Source organism: Fusarium sambucinum, chromosome I (genome assembly GCF_050947815.1).
Source record: "Fusarium sambucinum isolate potato_lamoka chromosome I, whole genome shotgun sequence".
Lineage (NCBI taxonomy): Eukaryota > Fungi > Ascomycota > Sordariomycetes > Hypocreales > Nectriaceae > Fusarium > Fusarium sambucinum.
In genome coordinates, this window is record NC_139294.1 from 3,835,298 (window position 1) to 3,862,173 (window position 26,876).

Here is a 26,876-nt window from a genome sequence, read left to right on the forward strand (position 1 = left end):
ATGTTGACTTAAAGGATCGCATTGCAGTGAAGGTGAGGGTGAGATGCGCGGGGTTACTTATAAGCTTTCACGATGTATACTACGTACTTACTCTCTCAGCTTGAGACATGGTGTGGATGACTACGCTATTACCTGATCAGCCATTCCCGAAAGAGAAGAGATGTTCTCGGGAGGCTTTAAATCATCGTCGAAGCTGACCAGATCATTCCTTTCTCGTGATGGCCGTGAAAGGTAAGCATGGCAGAAAGGCCAGAAGCTGCGCTAATCAACAAACTCAGCCAAGGCAAGACACAATGTATACATTAGATTATGAACCATGACCTTGGATTACGTATGCTTTACCAATGTCTTTCAAAGCAAGGAGTAAGTTCAGATACGATCCTCATTCAGTTGAGAGTGCGGAGTGTATGTAGTCAGTTAATTGATCTGCCTACCTACACAAGAACAGAATGTCACCAAGTTCTCAATCGCAAGCCAATCATTTTATTGGTCTCAAAGCAGGGACTGACCCTGTTGAGTAGGTAGATTCAATAACGCGAAATCCAGATCCCTACATTTCATCTCGAAATAAGAACATGTGTAGTGAGATCAGGAGAAATTACCCTTACAGTTGACGACACTGAGTACATTTCAAAGACTTGTATGTTGAATGATGAAAAAGCTTGTAGGATAAATACCCATTCTCTACTCTTCTATATCCGCCATGTACGGAAGTAACAATATTTCCCCTGCGCCGCCTGTTATAACCATTGTTATGTTACATTAAGACAAAAGATATGGAGCCATTGTGTCGACTCTCACCCAGTATGACAAAGAAACCAGCCTATAGAGTCGTTATATATAGGCGATGATATTCAAAAGGAAATGGTAACGCTGAAACAAGTATTCGATCCTAGCGACGCTCGCTGGCCGTCGCCGCAGCCGGCTCGTCAATATCGAGGCGATCGATGCTGTCACGCAAAAGGCCAGTGTTTTCCGCGTCGGTATCACCATCACGGTCGATGATTCCGCTAGTCTGGCTTCCGGGAGAGCCAGGTTCGTCTTCGTCGGCATGTCGGTCATGGACATTTTCTTGTGCCTCCTCACGCATCTTGGCAATTTTGATGTAGTTATAAGTGGCAATGGCGGCCATGGTCGTGAGGAGACCAACAAAGTTGATGGGCGTCAGGCGGTCACCAAATACAAGAGCAGCCGCACTGATAGTGACAACTTCCTTGAAAATACCGGCAATAGAGAGGGTAACGACGGAAGTTCGCTGCAACAGGGCGAATTCGGAGGCAGTCATGCAAAAGGCAATGCATCCGGGGAAAAGTAGGAAAAGAGGCGCCATGAAATAGCCCCATTCGTTACCCAGAACCTTGTATCCCTCAACCAAGTTTCCGATCCCCTCTACTGGCACAGCGAGGCAGATAAGAACTAGGAACATTACAGGAGTAAGAAAGAAGATGCTGGAGAAAGGGTTTGAGGTCGCAGGGTTGCGAAGAAGTAGGATCTGGGTCAGTGCCCACCGGAAACCGGAGAAAAAGGCGGCTGATATAACGAGAGCGAAGCCACCGGCCTTGAATTCGACTTCGCCAAACACCATAAGAACGACGCCCATTGTCATGGTAGCGATAATGGCGATGAGACGCAATGTCGGGGTTTCGAGACGAAAAGCGAAAGCGAATACAAGAACAAAAGCTAGCGAAGAGGATTTGCACATAGCTGCGAAGGTTAGCAACTCGTATAGGAACGCATCTTTGAGGCCAACATACTGTAAAACGTAAGGCTGATGAATTTGAGAGAGGTGTTGCCAAGTCCAATGTCAAGGCCAGTCGCTGCACCGCAGGGACCAATTCGGGTGAGGTAAAACATCTTGGTCATGCCGTAAGACTTGGGCTCATCGTCGTGTCTTGACCTCCCCATATCGGACTGGTGAAAACCGGCCTGGCTGGCACCATGTCCTGGCCTCAGAGAGGGTACGAAGTACAGAACTAAACCTGAAAGCACAAACTGTACTACCATGTGCATAGAGGTTGTAAACAAAGGAAAAGCGAAATTCAGACGGTCATGATCAAACATCCATTTGTTGTACTGTAAGCGATGTCAGCATTCAGTGCTCCAGAAAGAAAGAAACGGAGAGAGGCTGCGGGACAACTTACGATCGATATTGATAACGAAAAGAGGTACCATAAAAGAATCAGGACCACGTTAACGATCAAGCTCCTAAAAACAGCCTTGTCTGCTTCTTTACGTTCCTCTTTTGAGATATCCGTCCTGTCCCTGGCGACTCTTTGGTCTAATTGCATATTTCTGCTGCGCTTCTTCTGCCGCCTTTGCTTATCCTTACGGGTCAATCCCGTCTCTTCATCGTCTTGTAAATCTTCATCGGTCAAGCTATCGTCACCTGATTCGTCTTTTTGGACCGCAAAGCCGTTCGCATCTAGATTTTCCTCGGATATTTTGGGCTCGATTGTCGAGTTGCCGGGTGTAGGGCCGCGGCTTGTATCACGAAGTCGGCTAGGTGATCCGGCTGGCCGAACGGCCATGTTATGGCTACTCCGCCGTCGCCGATGTCCTGCAATGGGTTCCATCTCTATGTCCCAGTCGCTTTCGCTCTCGTCCTCGTCGTTGACTGATCTGGCAACCCGTTCGCGAGATGGGCCAGCTACTGCTTGGCTTCCTCCGCTTGCGCCTGAGTTCGACGTTGGAGCTGCCCTTGATGGTCCTAACGCTGTTTCCAAAGGGTCTGAGTCTGGTGGAGAGTCGTCGATGAGAAGACGTTCGGGGGAGTCTGAAGCTGGAGTGCGAGTCGAAGATGAAGGGAGTGGTTGTGAAGAGGAGGGAGATGACGAGGAGACAGGATGAGATCGTAGAGGAAGAGCGGTCATGATGGGGACGAAAGAACGGACTAGAGCAGGGGATAGGATGGGGCTTTCATAAGTCAATCAGTTAGTTAGTTAGGTGATGGTAATGAGCAGTCAGGTTGGGTTGGTCGATCTCTGGCTGGCTTAGGTGGTCGCAAGGACTCCATCCGTACAGTAGTGCATTAGAAAAGGCGGAGGAGCTAATCCAATTGGGGTAATAGCTTAAGTCGGGGCCGTCATGGTAGGGGACCGTAGTGCCGTGTCTTGGGCCTCTTTTGTGGCGGATTGTGGATTTGGGAGACTCTGAGCGGGCACCTAGAGTGTCAGTGTTTTAGTGACAGTAACCACTGACCTGAATCTCTTGACGTTAATAGTGCAGGTGCAGTTCTGAATTGGATGGATGGCACCTTCCATGCCGGGAACCTCAAATCCATCCATAGGTACTTCTTGGCAAGGCGGGAGGTACCCTAGTACTTACCTCCTACCTGTAGCACTTAGTACCTACTAAGATATAAATCCTAATGCCATGGAATTACTCTATCAAACCCTCAGCTCACTCTACATCAAGCTCAAATTCAGAGATTTTCTTGGTCCCCTTTTTCTTTCACTTTGAATCTGTTAACCCAGCAGCGGAGAATACGGAGTGGACCTGGGACGGTGTTCGGCCTCTTGGCGGCAACAAGGAGCCCCGTGGCGCACTGCATCCAGCTGCACGCGACACAGTATCTGGGTTTCAAAAGAAGATCTTGATTGGTTCGACAACCCTGTTTCAAGGTGCAGTCAGCAGTGCAGTTTTGCATGACAGTCTGCTTCCCACCATAGGTAAGAAGAGCGGTAACGTAAAGGAAGAAATCCTTCTTGGATAGAAGCAGTAATCTTGCACTACCGAGTTTGACGAGATTTGGCCAAGATTCGACTATAAATCATTTTTAATCCAAGGCGCAGTTTTTGTTGCAACAAGCTGACCAAGACTCAACTACGTAGAGCTGTAAACCCTTTGCGGGGGTTGCATCATAATTCGGCAGCTAGAGATGTCTTGTCTTAGTTAGTGGTTCGTCAGATGCAATGGACTAAGAAAGCGGCGCATATCTATCTCAATACTAACGATCTTCAATCGACAGCGATCCGCTGCTGATCAAGTTCGCGCACGTGTGCAGTGCCCATGTGACACATTTCCTAGCCTTGTACAACCCTCGAGTCAGTGCTGGTTAGCTGGTCTATATAGCAGACTATTATGAACTGTTTCGTGGTAGGATTCAATCTTTATTATCATGTTTATTGAAAACACAATCCGAAGTCGAATTGCCGACCCACTAATCCAGGGGTAACGGGAGGTCTCACAGCTCGTATCCGATGGGGCTTTGATCTTGCATAAAGTCGAGGCACTAGATATGTACGGGCAGGCACTCGTTCACCATGACATCGTATCGATGCTCTGTGAGTTTCTGGTTTGACTAGTAATTACTTATTGACAGGAAGCCCCCTTTTCAAATTCAATTTCGAACTCGTAAATAACGACGTTGCCTCCGGGAGACGGCATTTAAGGTCTTGGCGGGGGTAACCTTCCAATGTTGATAGTAGTACAGTTCCAAATTAGAAACCAGACCTAGGTACCTACGCTTGCAGCAGTTGTCCCTGGATTTTACAGGCACAGGCCCATGAGAGAGGGTCTTGTCTTCCGAGACAGACAAGGGCATTCCCGTCAACGCTGGTCCCAACGTCTCGGTCCACCAATGACAATGACCTGAGACATTCGGACTGCAAATGGAACTTCGTGTCGAAGCTCTTGTCATTAGAGCAAATGAACAATTCAAAACCTTCTGTGGAGCAAAATATCACTGAATTCTTTACAAAGGATATAATCCTCGAGGTACCCAGAGTCTCTCCCTCGTAGAAGAAATGAAATTATAAAGTTGATTTATGCATTCTAGAGAGTCTCGTATGCATTTGTTGCTTGTGTCTTGTTAAATCGTGTTTTTTTTTTCTTCTCCTTACCAAGATCTATCTCACTCTCCACACCTCTCTAGATGCTCTATCCAATCTATCGTCTCCCGATGTAGCAGATCAAACGGTGCACAGTACAATACACAATGAACCCTTCTTGAGGCAATTCGGGACATTGTAAAACGCTTATGCTGGTATTATATTCGCAATCAATATTCCTTTCAAGATCTGAGGTTGTGCAACGTATGCTTGGTGTAGGGTGGGCAACGATTAAGTAATTCGGAACTCAACAGTGTCGTACAAGAGGCCAACTCAACATCTCTCATAAGTCGCAAGTATTTCAAATCGGTGTAGTATTTTCAGACGCCACTGGTGGCTATTTGACAATTTTAAATAATTTAATAGCTATGTCAATGGGCTAAACTGTTGCGATGACACTACCACCTGATGAATTGATTTGCTTATAAAGTATCAACCAGGCCTTGAATTAATGAACTTATGCCGAACGTCATACGTAGTTCTCAACACCAAACACCGAACGGGATCTTTCCCTCTGGCTAAAAAGACACAGGTCAGCCGAGGAGTCGAAGACCATTCTTGGTCTTTTGACCAGGCTTGACCACGCCGCTGCCACCTTGGGGTCCCAAGTTTGGTTCATAGCCAGTACCGCCGCCATGACCACCGTGGCCACCCTTCTTGTTCTTATTCTTCTTTCCGTTCCTGTCCTTCTCTTTGACGTTGGCCACTTTGATTTCAGTGTTGGCTTTACGAACTGTCACAGGGTGGCTTTGGATGTATTTGCCGTTCATCTCCTTGGCGGCTTGGAAGAAATCATCGGCATCACTGAAACTGACAAAGCCGTAACCCTTGGATTTGGATGTACGCTTGTCACGGATGACACGGGCCTTTTGCACAGACTGCCAGCGCGAAAAGGCCTTTAGGAGAGCGTCGTCGGTGGTTTCGCCAGCGAGGTTACCGACAAAGAGTCGCAGATGAGCAGGATCCCACTCGAGAAGGCTGTCGTCAGTCCATTTCTTACCGCCACCTTCGCGGACGACTGTCTTCTTGCGCTCCAGGTTCGCAGCAGTGGCCGCTGCTGCTGCGGAAGACTGGCCGTCGGTTCGGGGTCCTACAGGACCGGCAGTCTTGTCCTTGTTGTCTGCTGGAGTGCCCGAGTATGCACTTTGCCATTGAGCTATCTGCGCGGCCATCTCCGGGTTATATTCTGGCCCGGCTGTGCCTGGAGTGGGGAACGGATTTTTAATATGTGGTGCTGCGCCATAGCTTTGCGGTTCGTAGCTTTGAGGTCCATAACTTTGTGTGCCGTAACTCTGTGGACCGTGACTCTGAGGTTGTTGAGGGTATGAGTATGCTGCAGCCGAGCTCACCGCGCCGGGAGCAGTAGTCGGGTAGGATGAGTATGACGGGCCATACTGAGCTGTGGGAGGAGCGGTGGTAGTTGGGTAACTCGAAGGGCCGGAGTACGTCGGCGGGGCGTTGGAGTACGCAGGCTTCGAGGCGGCCTGTGCCGCAGAGGAGAAAGCGGGCTTGAAGCCTGACTTGGAGGCGGGAGGTCTCGGTGGGAGAGAGCTGTTGCTGATGCCTGGAGGGGGAGGGTACGCCATGATGAATACAGAACAAGGCGGTGTAGTGTTGCGCAAAAACGTACCTTGAGCCAAGTTCTGCTCAAAGTTATTCTTTCCAGAGATTTCTCAGCAGTTTCTACAGTTTGTTGCTGGAAGATTTGATAGCGCGCACGTTACGACGGTGTAACGCGATTTTGGTGATAATGGTGTGGTTGGATGAGAATTGAAGAAAATGGATATTGACAAGGCTGCTTTTTTGGGGCTAATTCATATCAGCCTTGCTATGATCGATTCAAGTGGGTCAATTTCTTAATCACGTGTCTTGATTGTTAATGCTATTATAACTTCATGTTGAGTAAGGTGACTTCAGAAACGTGAGAATGCGAATTTAGAAATGCCAAATCACCCATAACAGTTGGGGGGGTTCATTACTGTCTTGCCTGCCGTATTGTGGACAGTGACTTCTGATATCAGAAACACCAAGCATTGACAGTCTAGGTTAACCCCCACGAACGGGCTATGCATCATTCTCAAACTTTCACAAAAAGGTTTATAGAACATTTAGATGCGGAGAAATATGCGCCTCATGATATCTAGTAAGTCTCTTTGAGTAAAGTCGTAAATTCATGTGAGGGCGGTGTGGGAAATGGCGTTGCTCACCAATCTGGGTTATCCCATCGTCGTACCTATCATGCGCCATTTCTGTAACCAGAATCCATTCAGCACATGCTGATTGTTGACGATTGAGCGACCAAGTAATATGACTGTTTTGAATACCCGATAATCATTCAAAAGCCATGGCTTTATTCGCCTGTGTGTGGGGGTCGACGATGATTCCATGTCCAGGTTTGGCAAGTTTCGATTGACTTGAGAAAAAAGGCGCATTTGCATCTCCTGGTAGTGAGTTATCTGGATATCGATCCGTAATTTTTATTGAGCATGGGATGAGGTTAAAAGGATGGAATTGACCCGTTATCGAGCCGACTTGGGCGGCAGAAGCTGGCGGCTAATTTGGACCGAACCAATGCAACGGAACCTGAGACGTGATTATCCAGATGCAGCGATGCACAATGGTTTGCTGGGGTTTCGCATTTGCAAGCCGAGTCAATTAACATTCGAGATTGACAGGCGAGCATAATGGCATGAAGATATTGTCCTGGGCTGTTAGTTATACCCAAGACGGCTTTGGGGGTTCCGTCACGGAAGTAGATGGATGAAAGTTGAGGCGTGTTTCGCTTGGCTGTCTCGTTCTGGGTTATCCATGAGTGAGTTTCTTGTATGTTTCGTCATGAGCGACTTCGGACTCTAGCGAGGCTGGACTGTCTACATTGAATCGGCGCTTATACCGCGCCATGGTACCTGTTGCCGGACCAATGTCCGGTGGAGTAGCTAGAAATTCGGGCAGGCTGAGTCGAGGTGAGCGTACACCTGGGTTGAGAGTACACCTGTACTGGCTGACGGCTGAGTCCTACCTATGCGGCCTTTTTTTTCTCTGGGCTTCCATTTGTCTGTATCCGCCTTTCGGGGGCATCGGTACGGATTTGTGAAGGCTAAGGCGCGTTGGGGTTCGGTTTATTGTCCGACCTATGGAGAAGTCAATTGGTACGGCAGTGATTATTACACGGGGCCCGGAAGACTGTGGACCCCAACACTCGGACAACATGGCATGAACAGAGGAAGAACAAAGAAGGCTGGAAGTTGTCTCGTCCGTAGCAACGAGCGAGTGAGGATGCATTTGCATGATGGATTGTGAACGGAAGCCACGGATGGCAAGCCAGACCAAAACTGATATGCGGCTCGGTTTGTACGAGATTTGTATTGCTTGTGTCACGGTTTCAAAAATCTTGGTAAGCTTTGGGGTTCATCTTGGGGGTAAGACCGCAGCAGCACCGCAGAGTCGTCATAACGTTGGAGCTGAGGGGCGCAGAGGGGCCCGGGACCTGGAGGGGTAAAATGCTAGGTGGGCTTGTTTCCAGTGCTGTTGATAGTACTAACGCCAAAATGTTGTGAGGGAAAATCCATGTACTATCTCTGGAACTTGGTGTCCGTTGGCTGATGGACCCCTACTAGAGGTGATTGTCCAATGAAACGTGGTATGCAGGCACAGGGAAGTGGAGGGGTATCAGTTCAGTCATCATGATGGATGCTGAGGAATTGAACAAAAGTTTGAGTTAGAAAATGTATGTACAATCAGCTAATGTGTATGAGTAAAGTTGGTAACGATGGTGAGGGATATTGTTGATGATGTACAATTACGGTCCCTCAATCATCGACAGAGAAAGACACTGGACTCGATTATCGGCAGTCGAGATACAGCACTACTAGTACTGACAATCAATTCAATGCCATGGATGAAAACATCCATCACCAGGTTCGTTCTCGGCCGCACCGCGCAGTGACGAGGGAGAAGTGACGATGACGATACGCACTTACCTAGCAAAGGCCCCGCCAATCAAGGCGGATTCTCCACCATTCTTGGCGTTATGCCAATTGTATTGGGTTGGTTTTGAGCTGTTGCTTAGTTGAGCGAAGCGGTCGCAGAAAAAAAAGGTGGTCCAAGAGGTAAAATGGAGGTACCTGTGTTGATGCTCCCATGCTTGCGGACAAGGTACCGAGTGCCCAACTTTAGCACGGGTGTGACAACATCCATCAGATTCATCAGTCCCAAGGCCCAGTCCCCCAAGCCAGGTTCTGTATCCGTACAGCAGTACTTGAACTTTGCATTTCCTCCCACCTTTTCCTCCTTCTTTTCCTCCTCTTCTTCATTCATCCTCACAAACTTCATTCCACTCTATCACCTATACCCCTCCATCACATAATATAGCCCATCATGTCTGGCCCTGTGTAAGTTTGAAGCTCCCCTCTCGCTCCTACCTCTTGACACTACCCCACCACCCCTCCAATGCCTCTCTCATGGCGATGCTCTCATTCTCTCATTCCCGCACTCTCCGGGCGCTGGCTGAGGGACTAAAAAGGAGAATGAGGCAACCGCCATGATGGACTTTCGCATGGAGTGTTGTGGTGGATGGGATGGATTCCTCATCATGAACACAGCTCATGCTCTTTTCTTGGGGTAGAGCTCGTCTCGCTCACCTCAACCTGGGCGCCCCTCAACAACAACACAACACTTCTTCTACCTCACCCTCAAGTTCTGATGCGACCAAAAATGCGACGAATGCTAACAATGTTCCAAGCGCGGATCTGGGTCTTATCGGCCTTGCTGTCATGTAAGTAAACTTCCAAATCCAATTCTGGCACAGCCAGCAACCGCTTGTACTTACTTACATGCCTCACAGGGGACAGAATCTTATTCTGAACATGGCTGACAACGGCTTCACCATCTGCGCCTTCAACCGAACCGTCTCCAAGGTCGACCGATTCCTCGAGAACGAGGCCAAGGGCAAGTCCATTGTTGGCGCCCACAGCGTTGAGGAGTTCGTCAGCAAGCTCAAGTCTCCCCGCCGTGTCATGCTCCTGGTTCAGGCTGGCCAGGCTGTTGATGACTGGATTGAGAAGATCCTGCCTCTCCTTGACGCCGGCGACATCATCATCGACGGTGGTAACTCTCACTTCCCCGACTCCAACCGCCGCACCAAGTACCTCGCCGAGAAGAACATCCGCTTCGTCGGCTCTGGTGTCTCTGGTGGTGAGGAGGGTGCCCGATACGGCCCCTCCATCATGCCCGGTGGTAACGAGGAGGCCTGGCCCCACATCAAGGACATCTTCCAAAGCATCTCCGCCAAGAGCGATGGCGATGCTTGCTGTGAGTGGGTTGGCGACGAGGGTGCTGGTCACTACGTCAAGATGGTCCACAACGGTATTGAGTACGGTGACATGCAGCTCATCTGCGAGGTAAACAGAACCGCCCCCAAGACCTGGATCGTGGAATGTGGATACTAACCTCATAACCTATAGGCTTACGACATCATGAAGCGCGGTCTCGGCCTCTCCAGCAAGGAGATTGGCGACGTCTTCGCCGAGTGGAACAAGGGTGTTTTGGACTCTTTCTTGATCGAGATCACTCGTGACATTATGTACTTTAACGACGACGATGGCACTGCTCTCGTCGAGAAGATCCTCGACAAGGCCGGCCAGAAGGGTACCGGCAAGTGGACCGCTGTCAATGCTCTCGACCTCGGCATGCCCGTCACTCTGATCGCCGAGTCTGTTCTCTCTCGATGCTTGTCCGCCATCAAGGACGAGCGTGCCGCCGCCTCCTCCAAGCTTGAGTTCGTCAGCCGAACCACCAAGTTCGAGGGTGACAAGAAGCAGTTCATCGACGACCTCGAGCAGGCTCTCTACGCCTCCAAGATCATCTCCTACGCCCAGGGCTTCATGCTCATGCAGGAGGCTGCCCGCGAGTACGGCTGGAAGCTCAACAAGCCTTCCATCGCCCTTATGTGGCGAGGTGGCTGCATCATCCGATCCGTCTTCCTCAAGGACATCACCCACGCCTACCGCAGCCAGCCTGACCTCCAGAACCTCCTGTTCGACGACTTCTTCAACAAGGCCATCCACAAGGCTCAGCCCGGCTGGAGAGACGTTATTGCCAAGGCTGCCCTCCTTGGTATCCCTACTCCCGCCTTCTCTACCGCTCTGTCTTGGTTCGACGGTTACCGCACCAAGGACCTCCCCGCCAACCTTCTCCAGGCTCAGCGTGACTACTTCGGTGCCCACACCTTCCGCATCAAGCCCGAGAACGCTAGCGAGAAGTACCCCAACGGCCAGGACATTCACGTCAACTGGACTGGTCGTGGAGGTAACGTCTCCGCCTCTACTTACCAGGCTTAAACGGCCCAGGGTAAAGAGAAGGAATCATGATAGGTTAAGAAATGAATACCGTCGGGCCGTACGAAGCTCGATAGCTGCGTCTTATAAAAAAAGAATCCGTGATTAGGAACGCAGGAATAACGCTGGCGCTGCAGGGATAATGATGAATGAGCTGGTATGGATTTAGAAAGCTCAGTGATGACATGCGGGTTCGTGTTTAGAACCCCAACAGAGAAATAAAAAAATATTACAAATAATATTGTACTTACTAAAGAAGTGACAATGCTGATTTATTGTAAGAAAATCAATGCAACTACTACAGGGGATACAATTATGGTCATTGCTCTTGATTTTATAATGACCGAGATTGAACACCAATAAACAATCGCAAATTCGTTGAGTGATATTTTCTGATCACATGATGACTGAACTATCTGTAAATATTTATCAAATATTTCTTTGAAAATGCTCGATTATTTTATGTTAGAGTGTCATCTATCTTGACATTTCGACGTGAATGTCAAGAGACCCACTCTTCTTCACGAGAGTCAGGCCGTTCTCATTGGCCGGTGGCATACTCTCAGCCTTGTCGCGAGAAGTTTGGAGCCGCGTAAGGGCATCACTCTTCAAACAACTCCGTCGCAGTTCATATCGTTGAATGCGCCACGACTTTCCCTTATCTTTTAAATTCAATCGCCCCATCGACGGTAATATCGGCCAAGGCGTTGCAACGCGCAGTTGTACAGACAATCAATCGCGTAATTTGAAACCAACAATTGTCCATCGCGACGCTCGCCCAGCATGGCTCAACCAGATCCTAGCCAGGGCGTTCCTCAGGACCTCGTATGTTCTGCCCCCCGCGCATCAATGGAAAATATCGTCGCAACATCCCTCTGACAGGTTTACAGATGCCCCATGTCCATCTCATATCGTCATTTCGATACCCGGTGATGCCCCGGCTTGACCTGAACGAGGTTGCCAAGTGGCTTATGAGCGCACCGCAAGTCGCGCGAGACAGAGCACCTTTCTTCTGGACATACCTCGATAAGCCCGCCGACGGCACAATACTCTTGACCTGGCAGCCCCTTCAACGCTTGGCAACCAATTTCGCGACAGATGGTTATGTGTGGGCTCCCCCAGAGCAGGTCTACAAGCATGACCTGGGTAACGGACTGGTAAGGCCGAATGGAATGGTGCAATGAGGAGACCGAATGCTAAATCTTCCCAGATGCTTGAAATTTACTACCAAAAGGCCGGTTACTTCCCCGGTGAACAATACGCTCTCCACGCCCGTCGACGATGCCGATTAGTCCCCATTCCCGGCCACCCCAACCCTCCTCAACCAGACGTCGGTCTGTTTATCGTGCACTACGGGCCTGCCGAGCCCAATGACAGAGTCCCTGTCGCGATGATTCCCTTCGATGAGAGAGTCAACAATATTATGCAGCAGCGCCACTTCTTGCAACGTGCTGGTCAGATCCGCCGCAAGGAATTCATGTTGTCCGACCGGGTCAACTGGCCCCAGCTGCCAGATCTCACACGGCAGGCTGTGCCTCCCCAAATGGCTCCCCGAGGTGTCCCCCAGCAGATGGCATATCCTACACAACCTGCGCCGGGTCCTCCCACCAAACGACCGAGACACGCGGCGAGTCAGGGTGGTCAGGCTCCTCTACCACCAGCTCCCCAGGCAGATGCTGCTTTTGATGATGAAGAAGATGTCTCCAGGGGTGATATGTTTGATCATCTCACCCCTAGAGAGATTTCGTTAAGCCGATATCAACAGAACCACGAGTGGATGGAGGAAATTCTTTCGTCTCCTTACCGTATAAGCCAAATCACCCCGGCAGACCTCAATCTTGGTTTCAAGGGCGAATTAGCATCGCTGACAGAAGGAATTTTCCCGGCCCAAGGAGTTGAGGCCTTCACATCAGGGCCTGAAAAGCCCTACATCGGCCGCCTGGACCCTGACAAGGCTGAAGAATTCCGAAAGCGAGTTCATAATCACATCGAGTCCACCAAGTCCGAGATCGAGAAGATGCAGACCGAGCATGCCAAAGCTCTCGCCAAATTCAAGGAGAACTCTATGCTTAACACTAAGGAGAAGGAGCTTCGAAATATTATTGAGGGCACCGGCACAGAGATTTGGCGAATTGAGGGCAAGGTAGACCCCCATGACGAGGACCCAGCCCCTCGTCCCACTAGCACGAAAACAGTCGAACAGATAGTATCTGAGGTTGAGAATGCTACTGGTAAAAAGGTTGAAACCAAGCCGACGGTGTCTCGTGTTCAAGATGGAGGTTATCAGCCACCAGCACCAGAGCCCGTCCAGGCCGGTAACCCACAATTATCTCGCCAGCCCTCACAGTCTGGCTCGCAGAACAGCGGTATCATGATTGGTGAGTCTGATATCGATATGGATGGCACCGTTGCTGGACTGCTAGACCAGATGCACACTGGAATTTCCAACACCTCTACACCCCTGAACGCCTTTGGAACTCCTCAGCCCCAAGCGTCGGCTAATCAGTCTGGAGCTGGGACCCCCTCTAACGCCAACGCTGCACCCGCTCCTGTTGGTGATGTGACTATGAGCGGAACACAAGAACCTAAGGACTCGAATGCCACAGCCCCTGATCAAGGAACCGGTAGCGGAGATTGGGTGGTCGTGCCGAAGGATGGCCAGTCAAACGAACAGGCTGATCAACAGCCTGGATCAGGCACCGCTTCCGTCAACGCGAATACACCTGTTGCGCCAGGAATCGATTCCTCCAAGTCAGCAGCAAAGACCGCTTCTGCAGGTGCCACACCGGCCGCTGGAACACCTGGAGGCTCTGTCTCTTTTGATCAGAACGACTTCAGCTCCCTGGGTGACCTCGATACAGCAGGTGATGCTCTCGCAGGCTTCGACGGCCCAACGCTAGACGGCTCGGCAGGCGAGTTAGGCGAAGGCCTCGATCTAAGCATGGACATGGACGATTCAGCATTCGGCGATGCCTTCCATGGTGTTGACACTTCCGGGACCCCTCAGGGCCAAGACATGTAGAAACGCCCTCGGCCTCACACGGACGACGAGGAGAAGCAATTTGCGGAATAGAGAGAAGGAGATGAGTATTGAAAGTAAAGATGGGAAATGGGTCAAGACGTCGGAGAATGGCGCGTCTTTTGTTATCATGGGAGTTTTTTGTAATCTGTCCCTTTTCTTTTTGGCAAAGGTTGATTTCTGGACTTGCAATCCTTTTTGCAATCCTTTTTGATCCTTGCTTTCATTATCGAGGCTAGCTGTAGTACGTCAGACTACCCCTGCCTGCGTGGTGTAGAAAGAGTTGTAGATGAGGAGTAGTGAAAATAGTTGACAGGACGATAATACCAGAATACAGTATCACGAAATTCCACAATTATGCCCACACTGCTGAACATCAGCCCGTCATCTGTGTCCAGATCTAGCTTCTGCTGAAAGCACAAGAGACGAGGCTCGACATTCATGTTTTGATGTGCTTGACTAGGTAGCACCTGAGTCTTTTATTCTTTATCCTCTCAACCTAGTGTGATAATTGGAAACGTGTTCAAAGAACGACTGAGTGTATGTTATTATCTAACGAGGGCTTTTTTATCTATAGTCTACAAGTGACATGATCCCAGTCACATCCCATAAAGCAATTTTAACAAATGAAAACTGAACCAGGACTCCAAACCATCCCAGATATCCGTACAAAGTTTGGGTACAAAGGAAATAGTCAGTGCATTGCGCCATATCAACGCATACCGTTCCGAATATTGTCGTACATGCTCGTTGGGTATTTGAGAAGATTGTTTCTCTGCTCAAGCGTGCCAAGGGTACGTTTGACACCAGCAACAACACTTGCTGACCCAACTCTGTCACCACGGGCTTCCCAATAGAAAGCCCCACCAAGATTGCGCTGGTTGATGTAGCTGGCCTTGTACTGAGCTGACTTGAGATCATCCATTGTCACAAGCTCTCGCTTCGTCTTATCATATGTGTAGCTGGCCATAAGATCTGCATTGAAGGTAGTCACTGCTCCGGGTTGAGGTAGGTCTTTGAGAAAGTAGATTCCTTCCGAGTCGCCGGCAGTGCCCGAATAAGGTTTGCCGAGACCGGCTGTGTTAGAGAAGGAGCGGCCATAGAGAGGCATGCCCAGATGAATCTTGTTAGGAGACACCCCAGCAGCGATATAGTCATTAAGAGTCGCATCTGTGCTGAGCTTTGTAGAGAGAGGGTTCTTCTTGGACGCGAATACGTTGGCTTGGTGACCAGTAGTAGAGTCCCATGGGCCAGCATAGTCGTAAGCCATGAGGTGCCAGGCATCAACCCAGAGGTCCATGTTCTTGAGGTCCATCGTGTTATAATGGCTCGAGCCTGCGGGTGAAGCGACTGTGAGCAGGAAGCGATAGTTAAGCTTGTTGTCGTCCGAGTATTTGTCGAGAGCTTTCCGAAGATTGTTGAGTACCAGAACATAGTTTCGAGCCTCTTGAGCGTTGACCGGGTATTCCCAGTCAATGTCAATTCCATCAAATCCCCAGTCGATGATGAGCTTGACGGCAGTGGAGATGAACCGCTTTCGGCCATTCTGTGTACTTACGCCAGAGGCGAGTGCAGGGCTTCCATTGAAGCCTCCGATCGAAAGCAGCACCTGTTTATACATCTTAGCATTTTCACTTTAGAATATCGGTGCTTTGTAGTAAAACTACCTTCAAATTGCGGTTCTGTTTTTTGAGAATGTACAGTTGCTTCACACATCCATATGCGTTGTTTCCACCCCCAGTGTCGCCCGAATATTGCTTCTCGACATCTGCCCAAGGATCCGACGATGCCCTGACCCTTTGTTAGTAACTGATTCGTAGTTACAGCTGACACATACTTACACTGTTCCATCTTTTGCATTTACATTGGCAAAAGAATAAAGTACGTGCGTGATCTCATTCACCGGGAGGTCTTTAGGATGGAATCCCTTGACACCACCCTCCTTCTCATAAATACCCCTAGTTCTTCATTATTAGCACCCACTAGTAACCGAGAGATGGACAAGAACTCACCAGTTCGTAAAGTAAAGCATGTTGCGCTTTGCGACACCCCGAGCTTCTAGACGAGTAGGAGTGTTTTCAGTGTCCTCATCATCAAAGTCGCCACCAAAGTAGTGCTTGGAGTTCCCATCATCCTGGGTGTTTGTTCCACCCTCAGGCTCTCCCTGCTGCTCTGACATGTTGACAGCAGGGATATCCTCGGAATCTTGAATCGAGGCATCAACAATCTCGTCATCTTCAGGATCATCAAGGTTGGGAAAGTCCGAAGGGCTGAACTCGTCATCATCTTCCTCCAAGAAGTGCTCGTCGCCTTCATCTTCGTCATCACGCTTTAGAAGGTCGATTCGAGACGCCGCCTGGTCAGAATCAGAGGTAGTAGTCTCTTCAGGATCATCCTGGTCATCGCTGTCTGTTGAGCGTGTGTTGAATTTGGACTGAGCCCAAGGGTTTCGGGGAGGAATGAACTCGGGCACTGTGTCTCTAGGGACAGCTTGGGACGGCTGAGGCTTTTTGGGACCTCGGAAAGGTGATCGAGGTGGGATGAAGGTAGGCAGTTTGTCATCGTCGTTGTTCTGAACTTGTGCAAGCTTTTGGGCATTGGTGTTTTTAGTGTTTTTGGAATTCTTTGTGTCCTTCTTGTCCTTTGTATCTTTTGTGTCTTTTGCAGTTGTTTTCTTGTTGCTGAGAGAGGCAACTGAAGCGAGCCTTTGGGGGCTGGCCTGTTCGTTGGTTGACTTTTGCTGAACAGCCTTTGCATTAAAAGGCATTCTGGGCGGAATGAAACCAGCCACTGTATCGTCGTCGTCGTCATTACTAGCTGCAGCAGTAGGCTTGACTACCTTGGTCTGAGGTTTGAGCGCATACGGCATCTTGGGCGGGATGAACTGCGGCGCTGCCTCGAGAGTTTGTTCTGCTTGACGACGAACGGCAGTTGACATAGTGGTCCTGGTACCGTGTGAGTGCTCCATGTGGCCATGAAGGTGCTGGTGTCTGGGTTCCACTGACGGGACAGCCAAGGCTGCTTGCACCAAGAGAGGTGCAATGAGAAAGATTTGGTTGAGCATATCAGATACTCGAATAGTTTAGGGCAAAAGCGGTCTGTCGTTGAGTGCAATCGTTTTCAGACTTGTGGAAGTCTGTGAGATGGATGGTGAGGGCAGGCCGAGATGGAAGTAAGATAAGTGCTAATGCTTCTTATAAGCAAATGACACAAGGTGATTGTAAAGGAGTGACACCTCGTGAAGTGTGAGATGGTGTTCAGAAAGTGGTTCAAGGGGTTCAACAGGTCTTGTGAGGGAGTTTAAGCTGAGACAAGATACTGAAGGCAGGCTGGTAGTGAGACAGAAACCAGGGTGACGGAACCGGAGGATGAGAACACACTATACTATAAGAGAATCAAATAGAAGACTTGTAAGGAACGAGTGACGTTGGTTGGATAGTGATGGGAAAGGAATGGCTCAAGGGTGAGATTAATGGGAAGAGAAGGGGAGTCAAAAGAGTGAGACACGGGAATCGAGGCAAATTTATTACATTGGACATGATGAAGGGACGCCACTTGATCTATGTCGGTTCAGGATAAGTAGTCGACCCTGAAGGAGTATAGCATGTTGACGAAAGCGTACGCTGGACGCGCATCAGTCGGAAGACGACGCCCAAGCATGCTACGGAAAGCATCGTCGACCCCCCATCTAGGGGATTCCGTTTTCGATTAAGGGTGTCTGGACGCCGAATGAGACATGAAGATGAAGGTTTCTGAGCTTAATGAACGCCACAAGGTCCTAAAAACGTGGGATTGGTATGTCTTGGGACCCTGACGAGGAATGCGCTTAGTGTCTGGAACCAGTGGTTTTGATGACACTAGAGAAGAATGGTCAGAGTTTAAGACGTAGGACTTTTGAAATGTGAGACGGGAAGAATAAGTTTCTATGCGCTTGATACTGGTGATGTTGGGCGATTCTGGTGTTAGTGGGTGGTGGTGATGAGATGATAGATAGAGTTTAGGCGACACAGGCAGTGGCAGTCGTTCCTGCGCAAGCCTCCTTTCGTTTAATCGATTTTGTCCTGTTCCTGTTCCTGACCCATTGATCATTCTTGTCTGATTCGACGTTAATGACTGCTGACTCATTGTTCTATCTAACTGCAAAAATAAAGGGAAGAATTGAAGGATAATCGCCAAGTTGTCTATTGTCTATATATTAGAACATAGAAAGGGAGAGAAACAATTGATTGTTGCTCTCGGCCCTTGTCAGGGCATGTAAGACGCCGCTCCCGCCTGTTGTCTTAAGGCTCCCCTTGCGCTCCCGCTACGTCAAGGGCGCAAACACCCCTTTAATGATTCACAATTACAACTTGTCAACGATGTCTTTGTCTGCAACAAGACAATCCCGAGAAAACAAAAGACATCAAGTTTTGAGAGTCTAGATCATGATCCAGAAATCAAACGTTGGTAAAGGCGTCGCCAAGGTTCATTCTGGACTTGTCAACGGTATAAACCGGTTGGACGTAGATACTACAGCCAACTCTGCCTCTTCCACAACGTCCAAGCGTTGATGATTTGAAATCAACAGACTTTTTTCTTTCCCATTCCTCTGTTGCCTGCTACTAATCCGTGCTGTTTGTCCTATGGCTGAACTAGCGACTCTGAGACTAAACTAGTGAAGCCATCGCGATGCCCTTAGATGGCACCCGAATTGGCAATCAACATTCCAGTTGCCCACAATTTGTGATTTAGAAACCCTCCGATCAGCCGCTCGCATCGAAAATTTGCTGTCTATCCCTGATACAAGACATCGGTCATGCCCCGTTTTTCAGTTATGTACAGCCTCTGTCGTGTATGGATAAGGCACCAAACGCAACTCTTTTCAAGGAGATATGCAACTGCCAGCTTACAGAACATTATTTGATGTCATCGTGCATGTGTACATGTCATGTCATTTCACTTATTACTCGGATCGCCATACGTATGAGTGATCATATGATAGACTGCTTAACATGGGTCATTCCAAGTCGAGGTGGTGAAAGTGCTCTCTGCCAACAGCATATGACTTGACGATTCAAGAGTCTTGTCTTGGATCAAGAGCAAACTATATGGTATTTCAGATAAGTGTAGCAGGATGGCGTTCTAAAGAAACTATGTATATCAATTTGTTAGTAATAAATGCAGAACTTCGAGGTATCCTAATTACATCTCATCGCAAACTCGTAAATGTCACACATTATGCTCGACCATCAACATCACAGCTACAGCAACCATAGCTTATACAACTGTATTGACCCCCCTCTGGTGAAGACTCCACTTCCTTGTCTCAAGGATTTGTCTCTGCCTCACACTCGTAGCTCGAGGCAGCACACCATCGTAGCCTTCCTTCATAGTAGAGTTGACAGTTTCAAGTTCAGCCAGCTCCTCCGCCGCCACTGCACGCGGCTTCTCATCCCGCCTCGCGGAAAGATAAAAGAAGTCCCAGAGGAAACTGCGCTCCAGCTGTCGAGGTTTTCCATCAGCAGTCCAGTACCTCTCCTCGCTGAGCTCCTGGGATAGATGGCGTCGGAAGTAACGGTCCTGGCTAACCCACCAGACTCGCCATGCGATGAGAATCATGATGGTAAGGGGCACGGCCGTGGCCCAGTAGTACCAGAAATTCTGCCCGAATCGGTTTACTTTCACTGCGTTGGTCATGGGGGTCGAGCCGTCGTCGTCTTCTTCATCTGGGCCGAGCCAGTCAAACATGGACATGCCGAAGAGTGTGCCGAGAAACTCTCCGGGGAGGAAGACAGCGGTGATGACGGCAAGTGCTTTCATGGAGGAACTATCACGAGAGGACGCTACAGCCATCCGAGCATTCAGAATGTTGTCTTCTTGTGCCATCTTACTGTAGATCTGTAGTATGTAATGAGTACATGTTGTTTGGGCGAAAGGGGAAGTGGTTGGGTACTTACCATGTCGATTTGAGCACGGCATCTAGCCTCTGACATGCGTCTATCAGTTTCGAGGCCCATGCATAGACGCAGCAATCCATCAAGATACTGTCTAATCTCATGCCAATGAGGTCCCAGGGAATCGCCATCGGTGATCTCGTCTGGCAATTGAAGTTTGGGGAGCTGTCTAGGTGGAAGAACCGGACTGACTGGAGGAGGTCCTCCTGAAGGGTCCAAGATGTTAGGGCTCAGCATACTGAGATCCTGGCCGAAACACAAACTGTTTCCCATTCGCTCGTTGAGTTCGTCGCCAGCTAGGATCAATACTTTGATAGCTCGCTCCATCCAGCGAATGGTGTCGAGAAGCTTGATGGTATCCTTAAGAACTTCGTGTGCTCTCTTCATGAGCTTTGTCATTGTCATGGGCCCCCATGCGATCCTCTCTCCGTCTTTTCCATTACTGAAGGTCCTGCTGAGGCGCCTCCCAGTGTCTGTTGCATCGAAACCAGCAATATTGCTGACGTCGTATTCCAGGTGGGCGACGTTGGAGTTGTTTTCGCTGACAGCCTCTTCGCAACGCATGAATTGTACTTGAAGCAGCACAACTGGCGTGATGAGAGGATGCGCCCAGTGAGTCCTGCAAGATTCCAGACGATGGTCGTACTCGTCAAGGTCGTCCATGTTGTGGCGTCTTGGCTCCCATGACTGACGGACTAAGATGGTAGCCGAGCGTTCACGAACATTGTAAGTCATGGAAAGGAAGTCACAAGGCGTCTTTGGCATCTCTGAAAAGGCGAGAATAATGCCTGGATGCATCGTTAGAAGATGGTCTGCTTACAACTGCAAGTGGACTTACTCAGCTGAGATCTATCTTTAGACCAGAATCTAGATTCTGTAGTGGTACGGGTTGAGTACTGCAGAGTAGCAGGGTGAAGATTCATGGCCGCAAGGTCGTTAACTGTCATGCTAAGAATCTCACGGTTACCATCATAAATGGTTTTACGCTTGAAGCAAATACTGCGACTGGTTAGAAGATAGATTTGAGCAATAACTTTTAGACTTACACTCTGCGAATCCGGCCTTCCATGCCAGCTGATGGTGCTTCATCGACGCCTGGCTTTCGAAAAGTGCCCTTGAAAATAATTAGTCAACTTATTTCGCATTTTGCTGTCGTATACTAACTTCTCGGTCAAGCATATATCCACGACGAAATGCTAGATCAAAGATGGTAGTCCCGGGAGTATCATCGCGGGTAAAGTGGTGAGTGATATGCTCATCATCTTGTACCCAAGGATGGTTCAGAGTGGCAGGTGCAGGTGCAGGTGCAGGCGCAGGGCCAGAGTCTTCTGGAGGTTTGTAAACAACATACTCATCGTACTCAATGTTTGATGGAGTGTCGTCGCCGGTGATCAAGACTTGGCTAGAACAGACCTTTTGGTCGTAGTTGAACAAATCCAGGCCGTGGTGGACGAACCCCATTAGGGCGGTTGCGCTCCGCCGCCCGAGATGGACAACGTAGTCTTGCGGGACTTGAGAAGAACGGCGACCCTCTTGAACGGGGTCGAGAAGTCGCTGTTCATGAGAATCTTTGACTAAAGGATGTCAAGTTAAGCTTGGGACTGTCCGTAATGTCGGTGGGGGGATCAATGTAAGCGAACAAGGTATGTAAACTCCTTTCCAACTGCATGTAGTGAAATGACATTATTCGTCCAGCGGCGGGTCGAGCTTATTATGTATGAGTTTTGGTGAATTGTCTCTCCTCTCGAGCTGACTGCCAAGAGACTTGTTACCAGGGTGCCTGGTTCAGTGGGAGCCCGACTTTATTCCCCCATGCGTTCAGGCAACGCACAGTAGCGTCATGGGGTCATTGAGAGACTCTAGAATGTCTCATGTTCCTTTCCACGGCCCAGAGATCCGTCAGATAATGTCGGCTCGGCGAATAGGACGGCGATAGAACCTCCGGGAGCATGACAGGTAGACCCACCCGGGGACGGGGGATCGGAGCATCTCGGTGGTGGCTGAGCTGAATTAGATCCGGGGGATAGAAGAAGGGTTCCAGAAGATCAAGGAAGTAGTGACATACTGTACACCAATTGGCTGACATATGGGGAACTCTTTGTATCTGTAAGCGAGTTGCCGTTCTGGGTTTATCTCGGGCGTAAATACGGGCTGAGGCGCAGGTTTTGGTAAAGTGACATTTGACGTTGACATCCATGGAACCAACATCACGAGACTCATTTTCTTCGCATAGATAACCGGATTAAGATAAGGAGTCATGTTAATGTGTACAGCCTTGCTGCCCAACGTTGAGATAAACACGAAATATCACAAATGATCATAATAGCCTATAATCAACTTGGACGAATCTGTTAGTTAACCAACTCAATTGTCAACTCTAGGGTCAAATTCTATACAATCCAGGGTATCAATTTTCCTTTCCATCCTCCAAGCCAAAGAAATAAGCAAACAACGCTTGTTCGTATCCTCACCATCCATATCCAACATGCACATTAACCACTCGCCCAGGAGGACCCATCTCCCATCTCAGAATCCTCCTCACTGATAACCCCGAGCTCAGGACCACAATCCACACCCACAGCTGGTCTTGCCTTGCTTTCTTCTTGCTCTTTCTTTTTCTCCCCTTCCATCTTTCTCTTCCTCGTTTCTTCTCCAATCCTCTTCAGCGCCAGTTTGACATCCTCAATGCTCCTCTTAGCTTGGCCGAATTTGTCTTCCATCACGATACAGCTGCTACACTTTCTCTGCAACTTTCGCGATGTAGGCACGTGAGGGCTTTTTACCAAGCAGTCTTGGTCGACCTTGTTCGCCTGGAAGTTCTCGGCGGTCTGGCACTTCTTTACACATAAACCCCAGCGCTCGTGAGCGCAGAGGAAGACGACGCGGGCATATAAGCACATACTGATGGTTGGTTGGCGATGATAGTGATGTAACTATCAATAGTGGTGGGTACTGGTTTCGTCTGGATCGGTTTTTGTTGGAGAGGACGGAATCTAGTAGAGAATCGAGCATTGTATCATTTTTTTCTTCTCTTTTCTTCTTATACCATCAAATAAGATGGTGAAGAGTTGGTCTGTGTTGGTATTCACAGAAACCAGATTCTTGTGAATCATGTTCTTTATGTACAGGCAGTCCCGTCAACAGGTAAACAAAGCTATCCCTCTATGCAGTGAAAACCTCGTTTTTTTGTCTAAATTTTTACTTTGTCGACATAGACCTCATTTCAGTGTCAATATACTCTTGCACTAGCCTCATCATTGGCGTGAACATTTCACGTTGCTGTGCAGTACCACAAGGTTCACCCGTGCCCGAATTCATGCACATTGAGCATTGTTCAATATGTACGTCCACTAATGACATTTAATTTAGAAACAAAGAGAAACAAGATCTTCAAGGTTAGAGTCTTTCACTAAAACAAGGTGTCCTTTGACTTGTTGGTACTAACTTATGACTGCTCATTCAACAGTCCACTATCCAACACTTCTCGAAAGTCTCTTGCCCATTTCACTTTACCGTCTTTCTCTCTTTTCTCACCGACATGTGGAACGTTGACTTTGATTCTCCTTAATGCCTTCAACAAAGAAGATTCTTCATCGTCTGATATTACGACGCCTCCTGCGAGCAAACACTCCATATCCGTTGTCGAATCCCCAAAGTAAACCACTTTTCCATCTTTTTCTTTGATAATATGCTTCAGAGCCTCTTTTTTCTCCCTTGCGTTTGTCATTCGCCCGTCGAAAAACTCGGGTCCGGTGATCGTCCCGTCCAGGGCTGGTTCATTGGCGATGATGTCGAGCGTATGTGGTAATAGAGCACCTCGAAGAAAGGAACGAGACCAGTTGACTGATATAACGCTCACGCTCCAGTCCCTATCCGCCGCAAATCTCATTATATCCGTGAAACCATCTCTGATCTTGATCCTCCCAGCTTTGACAGCATCGGCTCCCGCTTGCGACAGCGTCTCAGCATCCAAGCCTTCGAAGATGTGTGATTCGGCAATACGCTGCAACGATGCCTCCTCCACGTCTTTCATACCCGAAAGAAAGTCAAACTCCTGGTCCACGCATGTCCGCGTGTCCTCTGGCGATGGGTGATTCTCCTTGTAGTGTCTGTAATCGGCAACATAGGCTTGAACCACTTGGTCCCATGAAGCCTGGAGATCATGGCCTTTCCTGTTCCGTTGTATCTCGATGGCTGAGCGGGCAAGCTCCCCAATCGAGTCTTGCTGAGTGATTGTTCCGTCAAAGTCGAATACCAGATGCATATTGTAGCAAGAAGAGTAGTAAAGGTAGTCTTGAGTTGAGGTTGTTGTTGTAAGCGAAGTTGCCGGGATGATCAACAAGTGGAGAAGTGCTATGAGCATAAGCATTTGAGTCAAGATTCTGGAAATCAGCTTCTTTTTGGAGGCCAGCAGCTGACTCAATATTATTATAGCTTTTTGCAATGCGCCTCTGATCAGTTTAGAGTCTACCAAAGAAAGCTACCTTTAGTAGTAGTCATTGCGGGGAAGATCATTACGTAGTTGTTCTCGAAATATTGAGAGTGAGTGGATCACAACAACCAAGCAACAAGAGTAGTAGGTAGTAGCTTGGCCAAGCTTTCTACCTACTAACTACTATTTATACAGCTTCAAGGCCGGATACAAGACAACAGTGACAAGCGAATGGCAACAGTAAAAGGCAGTTCGCTAAACGATTGACTACTTCTGGTAATCTATAGACTAAAAGGGTATCACGCTCCAAAAAACCCTATGCTTTGTTTGAATCCATTGCAACACCGCATTAAATGACATCCTTCACTCAACTCTCTGAATCAAATTCTACCTCTTTTGTTTCTCATCTGCCCAGTCTTAGGGCGTGAGGAGCAGCGATACTAAGAAGCTGGCAACACGTCTTCCATCTCCTCATCATCGTCATCGTCGTCAGCGGGCTCAGCAGCAGCTTCTTGGGCCTCTGCGCCACCCTTGTCGCGGTAAGCATCGCTCAAACAGTAATGGTTGGCGAATCGACCGCTCTTGTTGAGGACGGCAATCTTCTCAAGCACTTGACGTAAGTATTGGTCAGGCTGTTGGAGCTTCTGACGCAACGCCTTCATAGACCAATACTGATACTGCCTGAAACACTCGAAAATAAGATCCAGAAGCTGGTTTTCTGGGATACGGGCGGCCTTGAACACCTCGCCCTTCTTTGGCTTGGCTGTAGATGGAGTGTTTTTCTACGAGATTTGTCAATATGGCTTGAAATGAAATCAAAGAGCGAGAAAACCTTACGATGAAGCTGCCACCCCAGCTGACTGCGCCAGCGCTTCCAGGAGCGACAATAGATGAGGCTGCGTTTCGGCTGATAATTCGGAGCTTGGACTTGTTGGCCTCTGCGTCTAGCAACTTCTGCTGAAGCAGTCGCTCCTCTTCCCTAATGTCGCGAGGTTCCACGCGAACATCATAATGAATCTTGCCAAAGATCTTTGTCCTTTCTGTCGTGATAGGTTAGCCATCCATTCTCTAGTCTATCGCAAAGCATCCACGGCTGCACTTACTAGGAACCGCTTTTCGATAATATGGCTGGTATCGGCTTCTGCGGTCGTAGTTCGGTTTGTCTGGTCCATTGCTGTTGTTGGCTTGTTTCTGCCTTAGCAATGAGGCGGGAATGCCGGCGGCGGCAGCATCTTGTCGCGCCTTGCTCCGCGCCTTGAAACCGGGCAAATCCTCCTCGCTGAAGATAAAGTGATTGTTGACGTTGGGTTCTAGGACTTCGAGGTCATATTCGCGAGGCAGCACTTGGTGCTCGGGGCAGTTGGAAGAAAGAAGCATGCGAAGTTTGGTCTATTCGTGTCAGTATGATGCCATCATCATGCCTTCCTTGCCTGCCTGGGTAAAGAACATACGTCCGAAGTGCCATCTGGCTTTTGGTCGGTCCACGTTCGCAGAGTGCCAATTTGAATCTCATCGTCGTCGCCCAGTCGCTCAGTGAGCTTGTACCAAGCTTCCCACATGTATCGAGGAACGCGCGCTAGGTAGAGCGTCTCGAAAGCGCCAGCATTCTTGTCGTAAAACTCGAGGTCGCCAGCATCTTCATATAGGTCCTCCTCGGCTGGTGCATCGGGATCAGGCTTGATGTGAGGGTCTTGCTTAATGTATGGTTCGGCCATGGTTAGTTGATGTGGGAGGTAAGTTTGTGGTTGGTGACGGGCGCGTGCAGAAAGAGATACAACGTAGGTATAGAGAGATACTACTAAGGTAAAGAGTGTATACTACAGGCAGTGGGAGCTAAAAAATGTACTAAAGCGGGCCCTGTCTTTGTCTGTACTTTGTCATAACCTTGGCCTCCAAAGAGCAACTCCACACCTTACAGTTAAACATTTAAAAGAAAAGCCACTGCCTATTTCAAGAAGAACTACGCTTTCATATGTATTTCAATTTAATTCTTACTGCACTATGAAAATAGCCGGTATTGCAACGTGAAGAACAATTAAAACGTATAGCTACAGGGTAGCAATTTTAGATGGCGAAAGAGTAGGACTACCTACATGAGAGAACCTACTCCGTCAGTCCGTACAAAGCCCGAGAACATATGCATGGGCCATGTCTTTAAGTGGAGATCATCTAAAGCTACTAAAATAACTCAACTTATTTGAGTGGACACTAAACTCTGAATAAAATATTGCAACATACAGCCCCCTAGTTTCCACTCATATTCCACGCTGGTTTGTGTCATCTTTTTGCAGATCCTCTTTGTTTCTTTCTCAAGTCATCCTGCACTTG

The 26,876-nt window shown here is 48.8% G+C and overlaps 9 protein-coding genes across 9 annotated transcripts; 2 read left to right on the forward strand and 7 right to left on the reverse strand.

Annotated features, from left to right (window-relative positions):
- Nucleotides 1–892: 892 nt before the first annotated feature.
- On the reverse strand, nucleotides 893–2,870 carry FSST1_003965 (triose-phosphate transporter family-domain-containing protein; the record flags this gene model as incomplete). The annotated part of the gene is made up of 3 exons (XM_083230094.1): nucleotides 893–1,704; nucleotides 1,755–2,073; nucleotides 2,142–2,870. 3 exons carry the CDS (start codon nucleotides 2,868–2,870, stop codon nucleotides 893–895), a joined length of 1,860 nt encoding a protein of 619 aa, XP_083087395.1.
- A 2,492-nt stretch (nucleotides 2,871–5,362) lies between these two features.
- FSST1_003966 (uncharacterized protein) lies at nucleotides 5,363–6,415 on the reverse strand (the record flags this gene model as incomplete). The annotated part of the gene is made up of 1 exon (XM_083230095.1): nucleotides 5,363–6,415. One exon carries the CDS (start codon nucleotides 6,413–6,415, stop codon nucleotides 5,363–5,365), a length of 1,053 nt encoding a protein of 350 aa, XP_083087396.1.
- A 2,791-nt stretch (nucleotides 6,416–9,206) lies between these two features.
- Nucleotides 9,207–11,167, forward strand: FSST1_003967 (6-phosphogluconate dehydrogenase; the record flags this gene model as incomplete). The annotated part of the gene is made up of 4 exons (XM_083230096.1): nucleotides 9,207–9,220; nucleotides 9,571–9,603; nucleotides 9,673–10,228; nucleotides 10,292–11,167. 4 exons carry the CDS (start codon nucleotides 9,207–9,209, stop codon nucleotides 11,165–11,167), a joined length of 1,479 nt encoding a protein of 492 aa, XP_083087397.1.
- Nucleotides 11,168–11,947: 780 nt separating this feature from the next.
- FSST1_003968 (uncharacterized protein) lies at nucleotides 11,948–14,186 on the forward strand (the record flags this gene model as incomplete). The annotated part of the gene is made up of 3 exons (XM_083230097.1): nucleotides 11,948–11,989; nucleotides 12,055–12,321; nucleotides 12,375–14,186. The coding sequence occupies 3 exons, from the start codon at nucleotides 11,948–11,950 to the stop codon at nucleotides 14,184–14,186; spliced, it is 2,121 nt and encodes a 706-aa protein (XP_083087398.1).
- Nucleotides 14,187–14,895: 709 nt separating this feature from the next.
- Nucleotides 14,896–17,121, reverse strand: FSST1_003969 (glycoside hydrolase superfamily; the record flags this gene model as incomplete). Its single annotated transcript, XM_083230098.1, has 4 exons — nucleotides 14,896–15,792; nucleotides 15,851–15,974; nucleotides 16,025–16,141; nucleotides 16,196–17,121. 4 exons carry the CDS (start codon nucleotides 17,119–17,121, stop codon nucleotides 14,896–14,898), a joined length of 2,064 nt encoding a protein of 687 aa, XP_083087399.1.
- Nucleotides 17,122–19,439: 2,318 nt separating this feature from the next.
- FSST1_003970 (uncharacterized protein) lies at nucleotides 19,440–21,577 on the reverse strand (the record flags this gene model as incomplete). Its single annotated transcript, XM_083230099.1, has 5 exons — nucleotides 19,440–20,060; nucleotides 20,120–20,904; nucleotides 20,955–21,115; nucleotides 21,163–21,230; nucleotides 21,281–21,577. 5 exons carry the CDS (start codon nucleotides 21,575–21,577, stop codon nucleotides 19,440–19,442), a joined length of 1,932 nt encoding a protein of 643 aa, XP_083087400.1.
- A 1,031-nt stretch (nucleotides 21,578–22,608) lies between these two features.
- FSST1_003971 (uncharacterized protein) lies at nucleotides 22,609–23,016 on the reverse strand (the record flags this gene model as incomplete). The annotated part of the gene is made up of 1 exon (XM_083230101.1): nucleotides 22,609–23,016. The coding sequence occupies one exon, from the start codon at nucleotides 23,014–23,016 to the stop codon at nucleotides 22,609–22,611; it is 408 nt and encodes a 135-aa protein (XP_083087401.1).
- Nucleotides 23,017–23,561: 545 nt separating this feature from the next.
- Nucleotides 23,562–24,380, reverse strand: FSST1_003972 (HAD-like domain-containing protein; the record flags this gene model as incomplete). The annotated part of the gene is made up of 1 exon (XM_083230102.1): nucleotides 23,562–24,380. One exon carries the CDS (start codon nucleotides 24,378–24,380, stop codon nucleotides 23,562–23,564), a length of 819 nt encoding a protein of 272 aa, XP_083087402.1.
- Nucleotides 24,381–24,988: 608 nt separating this feature from the next.
- On the reverse strand, nucleotides 24,989–26,263 carry FSST1_003973 (transcription factor IIF subunit TFG2; the record flags this gene model as incomplete). Its single annotated transcript, XM_083230103.1, has 4 exons — nucleotides 24,989–25,330; nucleotides 25,386–25,588; nucleotides 25,652–25,937; nucleotides 26,000–26,263. 4 exons carry the CDS (start codon nucleotides 26,261–26,263, stop codon nucleotides 24,989–24,991), a joined length of 1,095 nt encoding a protein of 364 aa, XP_083087403.1.
- Between the last annotated feature and the right edge of the window lie 613 nt (nucleotides 26,264–26,876).